We start from the raw sequence: 16,799 nt of genomic DNA, 5'->3' as shown, positions 1-16,799 counted from the left end.
CTCCAGCAAGCAAGACATGTCCTGCACGGAAAACCCATGCAGGTGCAGTCAGACAATGCCACCACAGTGGCTTACATAAACCGCCAAGGAGGGACCCGCAGTCAGGCTGCCCTGACTGAGGTGTCCTGCATTCTAGCTTGGGCGGAAGGCAATCTCCCTGCCATATCGGCAGTGTTCATACTAGGAGTCCTCAACTGGGAGGCAGACTTTCTCAGCCATGAAGACGTGCATCCAGGAGAATGGTCTCTTCACCAGGAGGTGTTTCAGTTACTAGTGAACAAGTGGGGCCTTCCAGAGATAGACCTCATGGCCTTCCGACACAACAACAAGCTACCTGTGTACGGGTCAAGAACAAGAGACGCAGAGGCACTTCTGGTTGACGCGCTGTCGGTCAGGTGGACCTTTCAGTTTGCGTACCTTTTTCCCTCAGGCACGCTCCTGCTGATAGTTCCAGCGTGGCCCAGACGGCACTGGTACTCAGATCTTCTGAGTCTCTCCGTAGACACTCCAAAGCTGTTGCCACTACGTCCGGACCTGTTGTTTCAAGGTCCTTGACATTACCCGGTCCTGGGTCATCTGTCTTTGACGGCATGGCTGTTGAGACTACCCTCTTAAGTTCATGGGGTTTTTCCAGCCCTGTAGTTGCCACCATGCTCAGAGCTCGGAAGCCTGCGTCTGCAAGAATTCACCATCGAGTATGGCATACTTTGTTTGAATGGTGTAGCCCTAGAGGCTATGATCCTCAGGTGTTCCGATATCCAGGGTGTTGGCTTTCCTACAGGCGGGCTTGGATCACGGTCTTCGCCTTGCTTCTCTGAAGGTGCAGGTTTCTGCCCTGTCAGTGTGGTTTCAGCATAGGATTGCTACTTTTCCTGATGTTCGCACCTTTCTGCAAGGTGTACTTCGTATTGAGCCTCCCTTTGTTCCACCAGTGGCTCCTTGGGATCTGGCTGTGGTCTTGAGGGCTCTCCAAGGGCCGCCATTTGAACAACTGGGCTCAGTGGATTTGAAATGGCTTACAGCTAAGACTGTATTTCTTTTGGCCATTGCTTCGGCCAGAAGGGTTTCAGAATTGGGGGCTCTCTCATGTCGGCCTCCCTTTCTCATTTTTCATAGGGACAGGGCGGTGCTTCTCACTCGCCCTAGTTTTCTCCTTAAGGTGGTATCTAGTTTCCACATTAACGAGGAAATCATAGTGCCGGCCTTTAATTCTCCAGACCTCTCGGTTGGTGAGGCCACCTTAGATGTGGTATGGGCTCTAAGGATTTATGTTGACCGCACCAATTCTTTTAGGAAGTCTGACTCCTTGTTTGTCCGCTATGGCTTCCGTAAGAAGGGTTGGCTTGCCACTAAGCAAACTTTGGCAGGATGGATTCTCATGGCAGTTTCTGAGGCTTATATTTATGAAGGCCTTCCTGTTCCATCCTCTGTTAGGGCTCATTTCACTAGGTCTGTGGGTCCTTCGTGGGCAGCTCGACGTGGTGCCTCTGCTGTTCAGCTTTGCAAGGCAGCCATGTGATCTTCTGTCCATACCTTTGTGAGGTATTATGCATTCGATACCTTTGCCTCTCAGGATGCTTCCTTCGGGCAGCGGATTCTCCTTCCAGCACAGGAGCGTCCCCACCCTTAAAGGATACTGCTTTGGGACATCCCCAAGGTATCCTGTGGATACCCTATGGACCCTGAAGTAGAAAATATGAGATATGGTTAAGAACTTACCCTTGTTATCTCTATTTCTACGAAGCCCATAGGGTTCCACAGGACTCCCGCCAAGTCGCACCTGTACTGCAGATGGGCTTTGATCTGGTCACCGTCTTTCTGTCACCTTCTGGTGAGAATGTGATTCTTGTGTGTTCCAGACTTTCTTCTCTCTTTCTTCTTCTCCTTTTTCTTTTTCTTTTCTTTTCTTCTCCTCCGGCCTATGGCTTGTTACATAACTGATTTGCCTTGGCTCGGGGGCGGGGTATAGGAGGGGGACCCCAGTGCAGCCTGGGAAGCTGAAAACTTTAACTCTGTGGTGCCTGATGTCTGATGTCATCTGCCTATACCCCCAAGGTATCCTGTGGAACCCTATGGACTTCGTAGAAATAGAGATAACAAGGGTAAATTCTTACCATATCTCATATTTTTGTACATTCTACTATATACAATTGTTTGATTTCCTAAATCACTAGATGTTTTCTTTGTTCCATTGCTTTATACACTTGGATGATATATGTTGTTACCATTTTAAATAACTTTAATCACTGAATTATTTTTTTCAATCTTTAATTGGATGCATAATATTTTTGTATTGATGAAAGCACTGAAACAGATTACACGTACTCATTTCTCCTTGATTGGCCATGTCACATGAGGCAGTTCATTAATTTAACCAAAACATCCAATGTTATTAGTGACATAGGGCCTGACTCAGAGCCGTTCGCTATTTGCGATCGTTCGTTCAAAAACAAGGGGTGGCTATTCAAATGATCCGTTTGCAAATTGCAGTCTGTTCACATCTCTAAGTCTGAACGAGCGTGCAAAACATACGCTCGTTTATTTGTTAAAAACGCCCCCTGGCCGCTCGCACCATACGTCATGTCCGCTATTTATTAGATTAATCGAGTACATCGAATAGCGTATGAACTGCTCACTATTCTTGTGGTTGGTTTTTTCAACCGCTATTTTGCGAGCAGTTCTGAGTTAAAAAAAAACCAAGTGACGTGGTCAATGACGCTGCTGTATTAATTATGCACTCCCTTAAAACGCCCGTTTTAACCTTTAAGCACGCCTGCGTTCGAATTCCACTCCCCCGTTTACAAGCACCTTCCCCTGTTACCACCCACATACGCCTCATTCTGTCACTCAAAATAGCAGGCACTCGCTATATAGCGTACAAACGATTTTCGGCCGCACTGACTGGTTCGCGCATGCGTACTAAAAACCGTAAGCATGCGCAGATGTGCGAACATCGCTCGGAACGAGCGTACGGCCGCTAGCGAGCGGCTCTGAATGAGGGCCATAGTGTTATAAATTACATCACATGATTTTTGAAGAGTTGGTTAGGGATGCAAAAACTTATCAATTATTTGGTTGTGTTAAATCATTACGTATAAATGTTTTCTCAGGTATAAAACTGATCCATGGCTTTGGGATTTAGAGTGGGACATCCAAGAGTTCAAGCAAAAGAAAGTAAAAGTCAGCAAAAAACAGAAGGAGATGAAAGGAGCCTCAGACTGCACAGCAGCAAGCACAGGTCTCTCAGATCCACAGGAAGGTGAGAGGAACCTAGTCATTTATTACATAAGGCCAATGTTTTCGTGGTTTTCTTACTTAGCAGCAGCATAAAGGAAGGCGTTGGTCAGAGTTGATTGGTTGATATGCTGCCACCAATGGGGTAACTGTAAGGCTTTCAAGGTTTTGAAGATATAAATACCCAGAAGTTTAAAATAATCTAAGTCTACATGAATATGTTCATCAATACAGTGTATGTTTGTTTACATATGGAAGAGACCCTTGGGTTTAGGATTTGTATTAATTATGTATTGTCCGTTGTACCCCTAGACCATGGACCTCCCAGTGAAGAAGAAGAGTTACGTCCTTCTCCCAGTAAACTTTACTTAGAATCTATCGTAGAGAAAACTCTGCCCTACTTGCCAAAAAGAAACCAGCACATGCCAGGGCACCCTGGGTAAGAGGAGATTAAAAGAAGCACAATTAAGTAAAAGGTTAAGTGGGTGTTTGCTAAAGTGAGGAAAGTTGTATCTGTCTTTACAGATGGTATCGTAAGCTTTGTCCTAGACTTGAAGATCCTAAGTGGGCGCCTGGTCCAAACCTCATCAGCCTGCAAATGAGATTAACTCCTAAACTAATGCGTTTGACTTGGGACGGATTCCCATTGCACCACTCTGATAAACATGGTTGGGGCTACCTTGTTCCCGGACGGAAGGACAACCTTGTGGCTACTCAAGAGGGGGATAATGATGTTTCTTCTCACTGCCCATACAAATCAATCGAAAATATTCACATTGAATACTGTAAAAATAAAAATGGTTTGCTAGTGAAACCGGATTCTTCTGTACCAGAAGAGTTCATGCTCACAGAAGACAGCACCATCTGGCAGAAGGTAGAGAATGTTAGGGCTTTTGCAGTTGCTTTTTGCTGTATTCTTCTTAGATGGGAATTGTTAGGTCAGCGCAATGTATTGACCACTGTGGTTGTTGTCTTGTTACTCCTCCTAGGTAGAAGAACTTAGTCGGCTGGAGAAAGACTTGGAGCCTGAAGCACGGACCAACGCAAAATCGAGGAAGACTAATAAAGACAAATCTGTAAGTTGTCCTGTATACAAATTGTTAGGATTGCACTATATGCAAGACATAGCTTTCATCCAGAGCAATTTTACGTTTACAAGCAATATCTCTTAAACATGTGCTTTGCATCCATGCGCAGTTGCAATAATAATATGTTATGAATACAGTGTGAGTGTATATATGTATATGGGGTAGGAAAGGCTCCATGTGCTGATAGGACTCTGGGAACAGTCCAGTGAAAACAGATGGCACCTGCTGTGAGAGAAGTGAGACTGTGTCTGTGACATGGGGTGGGGAACCAAAGACCCAAACTTATGAGAGATATATATATATATATATATATATATATATATATATATATAGAGAGAGATGCAGTGTATGTATGTGTGTGTATATGTATGTATATATATATTTCTACTTCAGGGTCCATAGGGGGTCCACAGGGCTGACCTTGGGGTATAGGTTGGGAACCAAATCCGGGCACCACGCAGTTAAAGCTTTTAGCTCCTTGGGTCCACTCTCCCTATAACCCCACCCCCCAAGCCAGAGGCACCCCAGTTTAAGTTGGTGCCCGGCCGGAGTCGGGTCACCGTTTAGTGCAGTGGGGAGCTGATTAACAGCCCCTAAGCTTTATATTTTTTTTGTAAGAACAGAGTTTTTTATTTTTACTTTGGACTTTTAGAGCGGCAGCGTCGGACTGTCCATAGGACGTCTAAGCTGCCGCTCCTACACCCCGCCGGCGCTGAGACGCCAGTACAGATCTGGGGATCTCAGCGGGACCCCAGAGTCTGTACTAGCCGGACTCTGCGGGCGCCCAGGACTGCTGCCGGATCCACGGGGAGCAGGTAAGGTCGCGGATCACCACTTGCGATGATCCGCGCATTTAATATGCAGTCCTGTGCCTCCGGTCTCTGGGGACAGACCGGAGGCGCCGGCAGTGGCGGCGGGCCCCCCATACCCCGTGTGTCCACTAGACCACCAGGGACTTACTGATCGGCGCTGGGAGCCGGCGTCCCGGGAGGTTAATAGCCGGCCAGGGGAGGAAGCTTTCCCTATTACAGCAGCTCCTCCCCTCAGCTCAGCGCGTCTTTCAGTATGTATAGTCTGGCGTCGCTGAGCTGCTTCCTCCGCGGGCCACGCTTCTTCTGAGGTCTCCAGCGGCCATTTTCTTGTGGTGCAGCAGAAATCTCTGGAGATGGCAGTGAGTCCAGTCCCCCTGCGTACCTCACCATCAGGTCAGTGTACACAGCGCTGTAGCTGTAATTCTCTCACCTGTCAGTATATGTCTATCCCTTTTCTTTATCTGCCCTAATACAGCTGTATTTAGGGTGGTTCTGAGACCTCACATTTATATACTCGTTAATATTTGTGAGGTTTGTCACATACTGTTGCGTGCCGCACGTTGCCACATTTTAGATGGAACTGTGTGTTGCATACGCTGAAAATGGGTCCCTGTGGCTAATTTTGGCATCAGTCAGGATCAGTATAGAGCTGCTTGATATTTCCGCAAGATTGGTCAGATATGTCTGACCAGAAGATAGAGTGTTATACTGCACCCATGAATTCCCCCTGGTGCCACCATAGTCTGTCATTCCCCTTACAGGGATTACCACAGCCACCCTGGGTAGATGTTGTTTTCTACGACACGCAAAGTGGCGTGGTTGACGCCCTGTGGTTACTTCCCAGTTGGCTCTGCCGTGAACTGGATACTGTTTTGGGCTCTTTCCCTCTTACACGGGGGGAAGCCTATTTAAGGTATTATTATCCCTGCTTTGGGGCTGGTAGCAGGTCCATTCTGGTTAGAGTGAATGTTGACCTGCACCTGTATCATACACCCTCAGTCTTACGTGCCTTCGGGTTCTCTGTTGCTGACTAGCGGGTGGATCGCATGGCGGGACTCTGGCTGTTGCCAGATACGAGGTATTGCAAAGTGTTTGGCCTCCTGTCCCAATTTCCCTGAGGGTCATCACGAATCCCTCCTGGGGTGGATGGGCGTGTTACTCGTCTGATTACAGACGTTGACGCCTCCCATTCCTGCGTGGTCGGATTCTTCGGATCCATAGGGGGTAACTCTGCCTGATATCAGTATACTTGCTTTCAGGGCTTGTTACCCATCCTACCATGGTTATAGCATGGTTGGTTAATACTATTGCATACTGAGCTGATGCATTTGTAATGTTTTTCCCTTCCAACACGTCTGGGGTTCAAATGTATTTGGTCGCTCACGTAATATATGCAGTTGTCATAGGTGGAAATGCCTATATTGGATATCAGTCCCCTAACTTTCAGAGTTCCGGCTGCAACTGTATCCTCCGTAATACCCTATGGCTGCACTCTGGGAATGCAGAGATGCAGATACCATCTATAGGGTAGATCTTGTTCGGTCCTGACCTTGACAGGATTGTAGTAACATTGACAGTATTACTAACGACAAGTTTACCGCCTTCAGCTATGCCCACTATAAGGCCTCAGACTAAGTCTGTTAAGTCTTTTTGTCCTCTGGGTCAGCCTAAAGGTCTGTTTCTTCATAGACTGTCGGCCTCTACGAGGGCCGACATATTCAGTACCGAGCAGGCCTAGACTGCCAGCTGATCCTGCTTTCTGAGCCTACGGATATATCTTCAGCCTGACGAGACAGGCCTACTAGATATACAGGACGCGTGCCTACGGGTACTTACAGAGACCTTGCCTCAGCATGGACTGAGGTTTGCTGTATCACAGCACTTACAATTTTTCGGGCTCTGCCTGTTGGGACTGTCCTCAGCCCCACAGGGGTTTACCGGCGTTTTGGATTTTCTGACAGTTCTCCTGTTCAGTATATCCAAATGCTCCTGTACCTGGACGGCCTCCTGCTCTTAGCAGGATCGCCGGGGTACTTTACAGCCAGGTCAGGATGACCATGGCTTCTTCAGGGTGCAGATGTTTAATCAACGGGGAAAAAGCCCTCCCTGCATCCCTCTCTGGGTATTCTTCGCCTAGGAGCCCTGCTGGATTCTCAGATTCTGAGAATTCTTCTGGCGTAAGACGGCATCTCCACTCTTCCATTAGGAGTACATGGATGTCTACGCAGTCGACATATGTCTTTACACTCTGGGATGCATGGTCCACTATTCAGTGTCTGCCTTTGGAAGGGTGGAATGGGCTCAGTACCATTCCAGGCCTTTCCATAATTGGCTTATCTCCAGATGAAACAAGTTTTTTCTGTCGGATCACTGTTCAAACGATGATGCTCTCTCCGGAGGCAAGTCGGTCCCTTTCCGGGTGGCTATGGTCATCTCGTCCAGGGTATTCTTTGCTAAGAACAGTGTCTGGTTCGTATCCATTTCAGTGCAGTTGGACGTCTGTCGATTCCACCCTGTCAATTAACTTGTTGGAACTTTAGCCTGTCTTGGGCCTTCACTCTGGCATAACTCTTGTTTCCCGGTGAACCTGAAAAAGTTCAGTCCAACAGGGTCAGGGCAGTGGCTTCCTTTTTTAGCTACACTGTTCGTTGGGTGGCAACGACAGGTATGTCACACATTTAGACATAGTCCGAGGGCCTTCTCCCGACCATCTCGGCAGCGTTCATTTCAAGTCCTTAGCCGTCACGACGTGCATTGCGGGGACTAGTCTCTTCCCCAAGAGAGGTTTCATCTCCTGGTGAGCAAGGGGGACCCCCTGAGGTGACCCTCCTAGCCTTCTGACTTTATCACAATATGGTGTTACACTCCAACTCTGGGGATTCTGAAGCAACCTTCAGTGACTCTTTGTCGGTGAAGTGGTCCTTCCAATTTGAGTACCTGTGTTCTCCGGTCTCCCTTCTTCCTCGAGGGAGGTGTTTCAATCGTGATGGAGATGCTTTCCTGCTGGTGGCTCCTGATTGCCCCAGATGTCAGGGGTACTTGGATTTTCGGAGTCTCTCCATCGATACTCCATTCCTGATGCTTCACTGCCCGGACCTGTTATCTCAGGGTCCTTGGTTTTGCCTTGGACCTGGGTCGTTTGTCTTTAACTACGTCCCTATAGTGGTCTTACGGCTTCCCTGGCTTTGTCATCGTTGGAATGATTAGAGCACATGTATCAGCTTTTGCTGGGACCTACCACAAACTGTGGCAGCCATAATTTTTATGGTTTTGTACCTGTCGATACAATCCTCCGGTGTCCAGGATTTCCTGATATTCTGGCATTCCTTCCGGCTGGCTTGGGTTGCACCCTCGGCCTGGCCTTCCTGACAGTGCGGATCTCTACACTGTCAGTATGATTAAGATATGGAATTGTTCCGCTCTGGTATCCAGTTCATCCTTTGGAGTGTTTTCTGGATTATGCCTCCATTTGTCCTTCCTAGGGACTCCTTGGGAGTTAGTAGTGGTTCTTCGTTCCCTCCGGGGACAGTCCATGGAACCGCTGGTTGTGATAGCCATTACTTGGTCTATTGCTTTGGCGCTCTCTCTTTCTCTCAGAGTGTCGGAATTGGGAGCGTTCTCATGTGGCTCCCTCTTCTGGAGGGCATCATGTCAGGGTGTGAGTTGCTCTCACCCTGTGTTTCTTCTTAGTGATTTTTAGGTTCCATATTATTCTGGAACTTATGGTACGGCCATTCAGTCCCCAGTCCTCTCGGCTGGTGTGGCCTCATTGATAGTAGTCCGGCCTCTGTGGATTTATGTGATCCGTTCAGGTTCCTTACGGAAATCGGACTTCTTATTGGTGGTCTGAGATTTCTGGTTTTAAAGGGAAAGGATGGCCGGCCTATAGCCAGATGTTGGCTGGATGGCCTCGTATGTCTTCTTCAGGGGCCTACCCCTGCCTTTCTGTTGTTGATGCTTGTTTTTTCTCGGGCCATGTAACAATCGTGGGCGGCTCGCTGTGGCGCCTTGGCTGTGTTGCCTTACTAGGCGGCCATGTGGTCTTCTGTCCACACCTTTTTAAGGTTCTAGGCATTGGTTTCCTTTGCCTCTCAGGATGCTTCCTTTTTGGCGACGGATTCTCCTCTCAGCACAGGAGCGTCCCCACCCTTGGTTGAACTGCTTTGGGACATCCCCAAGGTCAACCCTGTGGACCCCCTATGGACCCTGAAGTAGAAAACAAGAGATATGGTAAGAACTTACCTTTGTTATCTCTGTTTCTACGAAGTCCATAGGGTCCACAGGGCGCCCGCCCTGACGCACCTTGCTTCATATGGGCTGTGTGGCTGGTCACCGGTTTTCCGTCTCCCATTTCTGTGAGTATGGTTATTGAGTGTTCCAGTTTTCTCTCTCTTTTTCTCTCCTCCTCCGGCCTTTGGCTACTTACAAACTGAGGTGCCTCTGGCTTGGGGGGTGGGGTTATAGGGAGAGTGGACCCAAGTGCATCCTGGGAGCTAAAAGCTTTAACTGCGTGGTGCCCGGATTTGGTTCCCAACCTATACCCCAAGGTCAACCCTGTGGACCCTATGGACTTCGTAGAAACAGAGATAACAAAGGTAAGTTCTTACCATATCTCTTGTTTTATTTACCATACTATCCCTTTAAACTGGTTAAAAATCTTGAAGTCAACCAGCAGCGACAGAACTTGTGTAATTCATGAATGTCCTGGCTTAATGGGATAGTATGGTAAGCATATATATATATCTATCTCTATATCTCATAGGTTTTACTTGCTGCAAAACTGACATATAGTCTTGCTAGTGCTGCTTGGTTTCATTGGACTGTTCCCAGAGTCCTGTAAGCACATGGAGCCTTTCATACCCCATTCATTTACTCCTGATTGGTAGTTAGAAATGTGGTCAGTGAGAAAGATGGGGATATATAGGATAGGGGATTGGGCATAGATGAGAGAGACTGATGAGGGGCTGGGGGGGAAGAGAGAGGAAGGTGGGGGTAAACACCTATCAGCGCTAGACTAGTTTAATATATTATATGTATCACTGTTCGACTAGTTTAATTATATCATATTATATGTATGTGTAGCCGGACTGCTGCACCCTTTGCTGACAGATCCCTCACACAGATCCGGGTACAATGTTATATAGAATGTACCTATGCCCCAGTTATTAATGCTGGAGATGTTGATGAAGAACCTCTGAACCATAGCACGATGGACCAATCCCTGTCAATGGGAGTGTCTGGAAGTAGCAGGTTTGGCAAAGGCTGCGAGCCCCAGCCTGGCCCGAGAGTTGTCTCAACAGGGAGAGCATCTGCAACGCAGCCACGGCAGGTGGGGCAAGAGAACACTGGCAGGTGGCTAACCGCCATTAGTAACTGGAGGAACCAGAGTTGGGGCCAGATCATGCCAAGAGATCCGCCGCCCTGTAGTTAATGGACAGGCGGGCTCACTACCCCCTGCAGCTGCAGCGAGAAACAGAAAATTAAGAGACACTTGAGAGAGAGGAATTGAAGGACAGAAAAGACAGATGGGAGAAAGAAGAAAAGCAATAATGAATTAAGAGACAATCATCAAAAGGGGAGAGACGAATAGTATATAGAACATTATATTGAGAGAGTGAAATGTACATAAAAGAACAGGCTATGTAAGCTTTTCCCAATATCTTTTTTTGGAATTTCCTCCCTTGGGGATCTCATTAGTTCCATTGTCCTCCAATAATATCTCTATGCTGATGATACTAAAGTCCCCCTTTCCTATCCCGACCTCTTCCCTGCCACATTTTTTCACATCTCTAACAGTCTCTTTCCATTTAGTTCCAGCGCTTTCTTAAACACCTTGTATCTAAGACTGAGCCCTCCAGAATCCTTTTTTCTTTTAAACCTCTGTTACCGTTACTAACACAGTCTTCTCTCCGGTCCCTCAAGTCCGCTCCCTGGGGGATCACCCTTAACTCCGCCCTCTTCTCCCCCCCCCCACCCCCCCAGTCCTGCTGCTTCCACCTCTGCAACATTTCAGACTCTAGAATCCAACCTTTACCTCACTCTTGAGGGTACCAGATCTATTACTCATGCTCTAACCTTCAGGGTGAGATTAAGGCTTATGGGAGTCGACGACCCGCCACACTCTGCCCCTTAACTTGCTACACAATACCCCTCCATCCACCTTGACCCCTGATTGCTCACCTCTTGTGGCATGGCTGGCTCCATTTGAATGCTTCCAGCTCTGTGTTCTGCATGCACAGTGCAAGTGACTCCCGAGTACCCGCATCAGTGTCACAGACAGGATGTATCGGGAGCCACTGTGCATGGAGAACACGGAGGCACCTGTCACCCCCATCCCCTTTAATCTGGCCCAGCGTGTCATCTACCGCCTGGACTCCTGCAACCTTCTCTCAGATCTACCTTTCTCCCCTCTAACATTAATCCTCAATGCTGCTGCTTGTCTCATCATACTACATTGCTCTGATACATCCTCTACTCTCCTCCAACTTATTCACTGGCTCCCCTTTCTCTGCAGAATCCAGTTTAAGCTCCTCACCCTAACATTCAAAGCACCTAATTTTCTTCTTTAGGGTCCACAGAATCTACCTTGGGGGGGTATGTAGTTGGGAAGATCCATTGCACCAAACAGCTACAGCTTTAAAGCTCCCAGCATGCACTAGTTCCCCTCCCTATATTCCCCGCCTCCAGCCATTGGTATTCAGTTTTTTTTTTTGTTTAAAGCACCGCAAGTATCCAGACGCACCTGTTTAACAGCGGGACTGCTTGGGTGAGACGTTCGCAGTTGTGCGTACTGCGGCAGGCTGGTTGTCTCAGAGGTCTGTCTACCTGTATACCTCTCCTCTGGGTCTGGTATATAGTGCTCTATATCCTGCCAATACCCCAGCGGGGCTGGTCAGTTGATTCAGAGTCAATTTGCAATAGCAATGTTTGTACTGTATGTGACTTTCATGCTAGCTGCTGTATACAGTGCATCCGGAAAGTATTCACAACGCTTCACTTTTTCCACATTTTGTAATGTTACAGCCTTATTCCAAAATGGAATAAATTAATTTTTCTCCTCAAAATTCTACACACAATACCACATAATGACAATGTGTAAAAAGTTTTTTTGCGAAATTTAATAAAAAAAAAAAAAAAAACCTAAGAAATCACATGTACATAAGTATTCACAACCTTTTCTCAATACTTTGTTGATGCACCTTTGGCAGCAATTACAGCCTCAAGCCTTTTTGAATATGATGCCACAAGCTTGGCACACCTATTTTTGGGCAGTTTCGCCCATTCCTCTTTGCAGCACCTCTCAAGCTCCATCAGGTTGGATGGGAAGCGTCGGTGCACAGCCATTTTCAGATCTCTCCAGAGATGTTCAATTGGATTCAAGTCTGGGCTCTGGCTGGGCCACTCAAGGACATGCACAGAGTTGTCCTGAAGCCACTCCTTTGATATCTTGGCTGTGTGCTTAGGGTCGTTGTCCTGCTGAAAGATGAACCGTCGCCCCAATCTGAGATCAAGACGCTTTGGAGCAGGTTTTCATCCAGTATGTCTCTGTACATTGCTGCATTCATCTTTCCCTCTATCCTGACAAGTCTCCCAGTTCCTGCCGCTGAAAAACATTTCCACAGCATGATGCTGCCATCACCATGCTTCACTGTAGGGATGGTATTGGCTTGGTGATGAGCCTGGTTTGCTCCAAACATAATGCCTGGCATTCACGCCAAAGAGTACAATCTGTCTCATCAGACCAGAGAGTCCTTCAGGTGCATTTTGTCAAATTCCAGGTGGGCTGCCATGTGCTTTTTACTAAGGAGTGGCTTCCGTCTGGCCACTCTAATATACAGGCCTGATTGGTGGATTGCTGCAGAGATGGTTGTCCTTCTGGAAGGGTCTCCTCCCTCCACAGAGGAATGCTGTAGCTCTGACAGAGTGACCATCGGGTTCTTGCTCACATCCCTGACTAGGGCCCTTCTCCCCGAATCGCTCAGTTTAGACGGTCGGCCAACTCTAGGAAGAGTCCTGGTGGTTCCGTTTACTTCCATTTATGGATGATGGAGGCCACTGTGCTCATTGGGACCTTCAAAGCAGCAGATATTTTTCTGTACCCTTCCCCAGATTTGTGCCTCGAGACAATCCTCGGAGGTCTACAGACAATTCCTTGGACTTCATGCTTGGTTTGTGCTCTGACATGCACTGTCAAATGTGGGACCTTATATAGACAGATGTATGCCTTTCAAAATTATGTTTAATCAACTGCATTTACTACAGGTGGACTCCAATTAAGCTGTAGGAACATCTCAAGGATGATCAGTGGAAACAGGATGCACCTGAGCTCAATTTTGAGTTTTATGGCAAAGGCAGTGACTACTTATGTACATGTCATTTCTTAGTGTTGTTTTTTTTTTCATTAAATTTGCAAAAATCTCAAAAAAACGTTTTACACTTTGTCATTATGGGGTATTGTGTGTAGAATTTTGAGGGCAAAAATGAATTTATTCCATTTTGGAATAAGGCTGTAACATAACAAAATGTAGAAAAAGTGAAGCGTTGTGAATACTTTCCGGATGCACTGTATATACTGTCTTTTGTTTTCAAACTGTAAGTTATATCTATCACTGTGTTTCTCCTCATCCCTCTGAAAAGGTGTGTGGGGTTTTTCATATGTGAAGTGGGTCACACTGCATTTATACTGTACACCTTATACCGATCACACATTAGTCATGTCTGAGGGTAAAGGTGAGAAGGGTGAGCCTCCGGTGCTCAAATCATGTAAATTCTGTTTGGCAGGCCTGTCTGAACAGGATTTTGTGCAAGGTGGATGGTGTAGTGCCTGTTGTAAACAGCCACCTTTCCCTTCTGGTACACCTGCACCTACACAAGAGCAATCTTGGGTGGCGTCTTGGTCGCAGGTTTTGTCGCATATGGTGGACAAGGTAGCAGCGTCGCGTGGTCCTACCACGATATTGCCTCCTACTGTGGGATACCCACATCAGCTGCATCCTTCTATGTACATATCCCCTGTGAATCCCTGTTGGTTTGATTCTTCTGCTCACTCTAGTAAGAGTATGCTGCCGTCTATGGTCCCTCAGCAGGTGGTACAGGCAAATAGACCAATGGCAGTAAAGAAGCAGGGGCATAAGAAAGGTTCTCTTCAGACATTGTCTCAGGATTCTGACTCAACCTCCTCATCATACTCTGATACTCACAGTTCTGGGTCTTACTCAGTGGAGGAAGACCATCAATCCTTTGTGGATGTCCCCTCTCTGGTGAGAGCGGTTAGATCTGTCCTCAGTATAGAGGAAGAGGAGGTGCTACCGAAAGCTAAGGCTCCGGTCTTTAGGTGTCAGAAGGTGGCTAGAGATTATTTCCTCAGTCTGAGCAACTGATGAATTTCATGTCTGAAGCATGGTCTACTCCAAATAAGCATTTCCATACTACAAGGAATTTAACCCCTCGATATCCATTTGCTCAGGGTGAATGTAGCAAATGGGAAGTTCCTCCATCATTAGATGCTCATGTGACTAGATTCATCAAGAGCTCTACGTTACCCATTCCTGCGGCATCCTCTTTGAAGGAGGTTAGAGATACGAAACTTGATAACTATTTAAAATCAGTGTTTTCATTATTTGGCGCTATTACCAGGCCAGCTATGGCTGTAGCCTGGTTAGCCAAGGCTATTGAAGAATGGACAAAGTCTCTGGAAGATAGCATGCATAATGCTATCAGAGAACAGCTGTCTTATATATATATATATATATATATATATATATATATATATATATATATGGGGGAACAGGTCATTGACACAGGTATCTTAGCTTCTAGGTTATCGGCAGCTTCAGTTGAAGCTCGAAGAACCCTTTGGCTAATAACCTGGAAGGCGGATACAGGTTCCAAGAAAGCCCTGGAATCCTTGCCTTTTGTGGGGATGATACTGTTTGGACCAGAGCTGGATGACATGGTGTCTTCTCTGGCAACATCTAAATCTGCGGGGTTCCTATGTACAACTACCCCTAAGTATAGGCAGTCGTCAGCTTGGTCCTTTCGCTCACAGAGTAGGGCAAAGGGACAGTCTTCCTCTAGACATGATAATTCCCACAGGAGACGGCAGACCAAGAAATCCTGGTCAACCAAGCGTCCTGCTTCCAAGCTGGAGGTTAAGCCCATTGCCTGATGGGACAGGCTTCCCTTTGGGGGGGTCTCAGGGTTCGAGGCCGACTCACACAGTTTTCTCAGGCCTGGTATTAGACCACGACAGATGCCTGGGTTCGAGAGGTGGTCTCTCAAGGTTACGCCATCACGTTCCTGAGGCATCCCCCTCAAAGGTTTGTTGGTACAACCCTGCCTTTAGACCCGGTCAGGTTGTCGGCCTTCCGGGAGTCTATTGGGGCTTTCCCAAGGTCAGGAGTCATAATCCCCGTTCCTGTGACAAATCAATTTGTTTTTGATTCAGAAACCAAATGGGTCACATCGCCCTATCCTGAATCTGAGGTCTCTCAACAGATTCATCCATGTGCCCAAATTCTGTATGGAAACCGTACGGTCAATTATGCTGGCAATGGAGCCTGGAGATTTTATGGGATCCCTGGACATACAAGATGCATATCTGCATGTTTCGATTGCACGATCCCACCAAAGATTTCCAGGATTGGCGATAGAGCAGCAACATTACCAATTTCAGGCTCTACCCTTCGGGCTGGCCACAGCCCCTCGGTTATTTATCAGGTATCAGCCACAATCAAATCCTCATTCTTTTATCTGATTTACATTGCCAGAATCAAGCACTTAATTCCCTCAGAAGTTCTGCCTAAAGTTATACATGCATTTACATCATCATGCCTAGACTACTGCAATGCCCTCTACCTTGGACTCCCAGCAAAAGAATTTCACCGCTTGCAGATGGCACAAAACACAGCTGCCAGGCTATTAACCAACTAGCCCCGTTCCAGCCACATAACACCCACTCTCTACTCCCTTCACTGGCTGCCTGTCAGATAGCGATTTGTTTTCAAGATTGGCTTACTAACTTACAAAGCCCTACATGACCATGGCCCAAGGTACCTGAAGTAGCTTCTGATTCCTTACCGTCCCACTCTATTACTGCGATCCGTTGACAGAGGACTATTAACAGTACCTAGAATCTCCTGGAATTTGTCTGGCAGTCGAGCTTTCAGTTTTGGGGCTCCAACCTTATGGAACTCACTTCCCCGCACAGTTCGGGAGGGCTCCTCTCTAGAATCCTTCAAAAATAGGCTCAAGACTTGCCTCTTCACCCAAGCATTTCACTAATGTCCCTTGTTTAAGCTTATTTTGTACTGTAAAGGCAAATGTAAAGCACTTTGAGTCCTTTAGGAGAAAAGCGCTATATAAATTAAATTATTATTTACCAAGATAATGGCAGTGATAACGGCTCATCTCGGACAACATGGGTTCAGGATACTGCCATATTTGGGGACCTCCTGATAGCATATTCGCAGGAGTTGTTACAATGTTATCTTCAGATGCCCATTGTCAGCTTACAAGAGCACGGCTGGATAATAAATTGGAAAAAAGCCTCTCTTTCTCCAACTCAGCGGATGGTGCACTTGGGAGCGCTGCTAGACTCTCTGGGCAAGAGGATTCTCCTACCAGAGGACAAGATTGCGGCACTACAGTCTCGTGTGCGCAGTCT

The 16,799-nt window shown here is 47.0% G+C and overlaps 1 protein-coding gene across 4 annotated transcripts in view; it reads left to right on the top strand.

Moving 5' to 3' along the window:
* The window catches only part of POLG (DNA polymerase gamma, catalytic subunit), a 103,562-nt gene that overhangs the window by 29,582 nt on the left and 57,181 nt on the right, over positions 1 to 16,799 (top strand). For all 4 annotated transcript variants that reach the window (XM_088472962.1, XM_088472959.1, XM_088472960.1 and 1 more), the window contains 4 exons: positions 3,111 to 3,259; positions 3,547 to 3,673; positions 3,760 to 4,108; positions 4,224 to 4,310. In XM_088472962.1, coding sequence (XP_088329088.1) covers positions 3,111 to 3,259; positions 3,547 to 3,673; positions 3,760 to 4,108; positions 4,224 to 4,310 — 712 coding nt within the window. The remainder of the gene's footprint in view (positions 1 to 3,110; positions 3,260 to 3,546; positions 3,674 to 3,759; positions 4,109 to 4,223; positions 4,311 to 16,799) is intronic.

The sequence above is a fragment of the Taudactylus pleione genome, unplaced genomic scaffold, assembly GCF_031769625.1.
Source record: "Taudactylus pleione unplaced genomic scaffold, aTauple2 ptg000129l, whole genome shotgun sequence".
NCBI lineage: Eukaryota > Metazoa > Chordata > Amphibia > Anura > Myobatrachidae > Taudactylus > Taudactylus pleione.
Note: the sequence above shows the minus strand (reverse complement) of the source record. Positions and strands in the feature narration are given on the sequence as shown.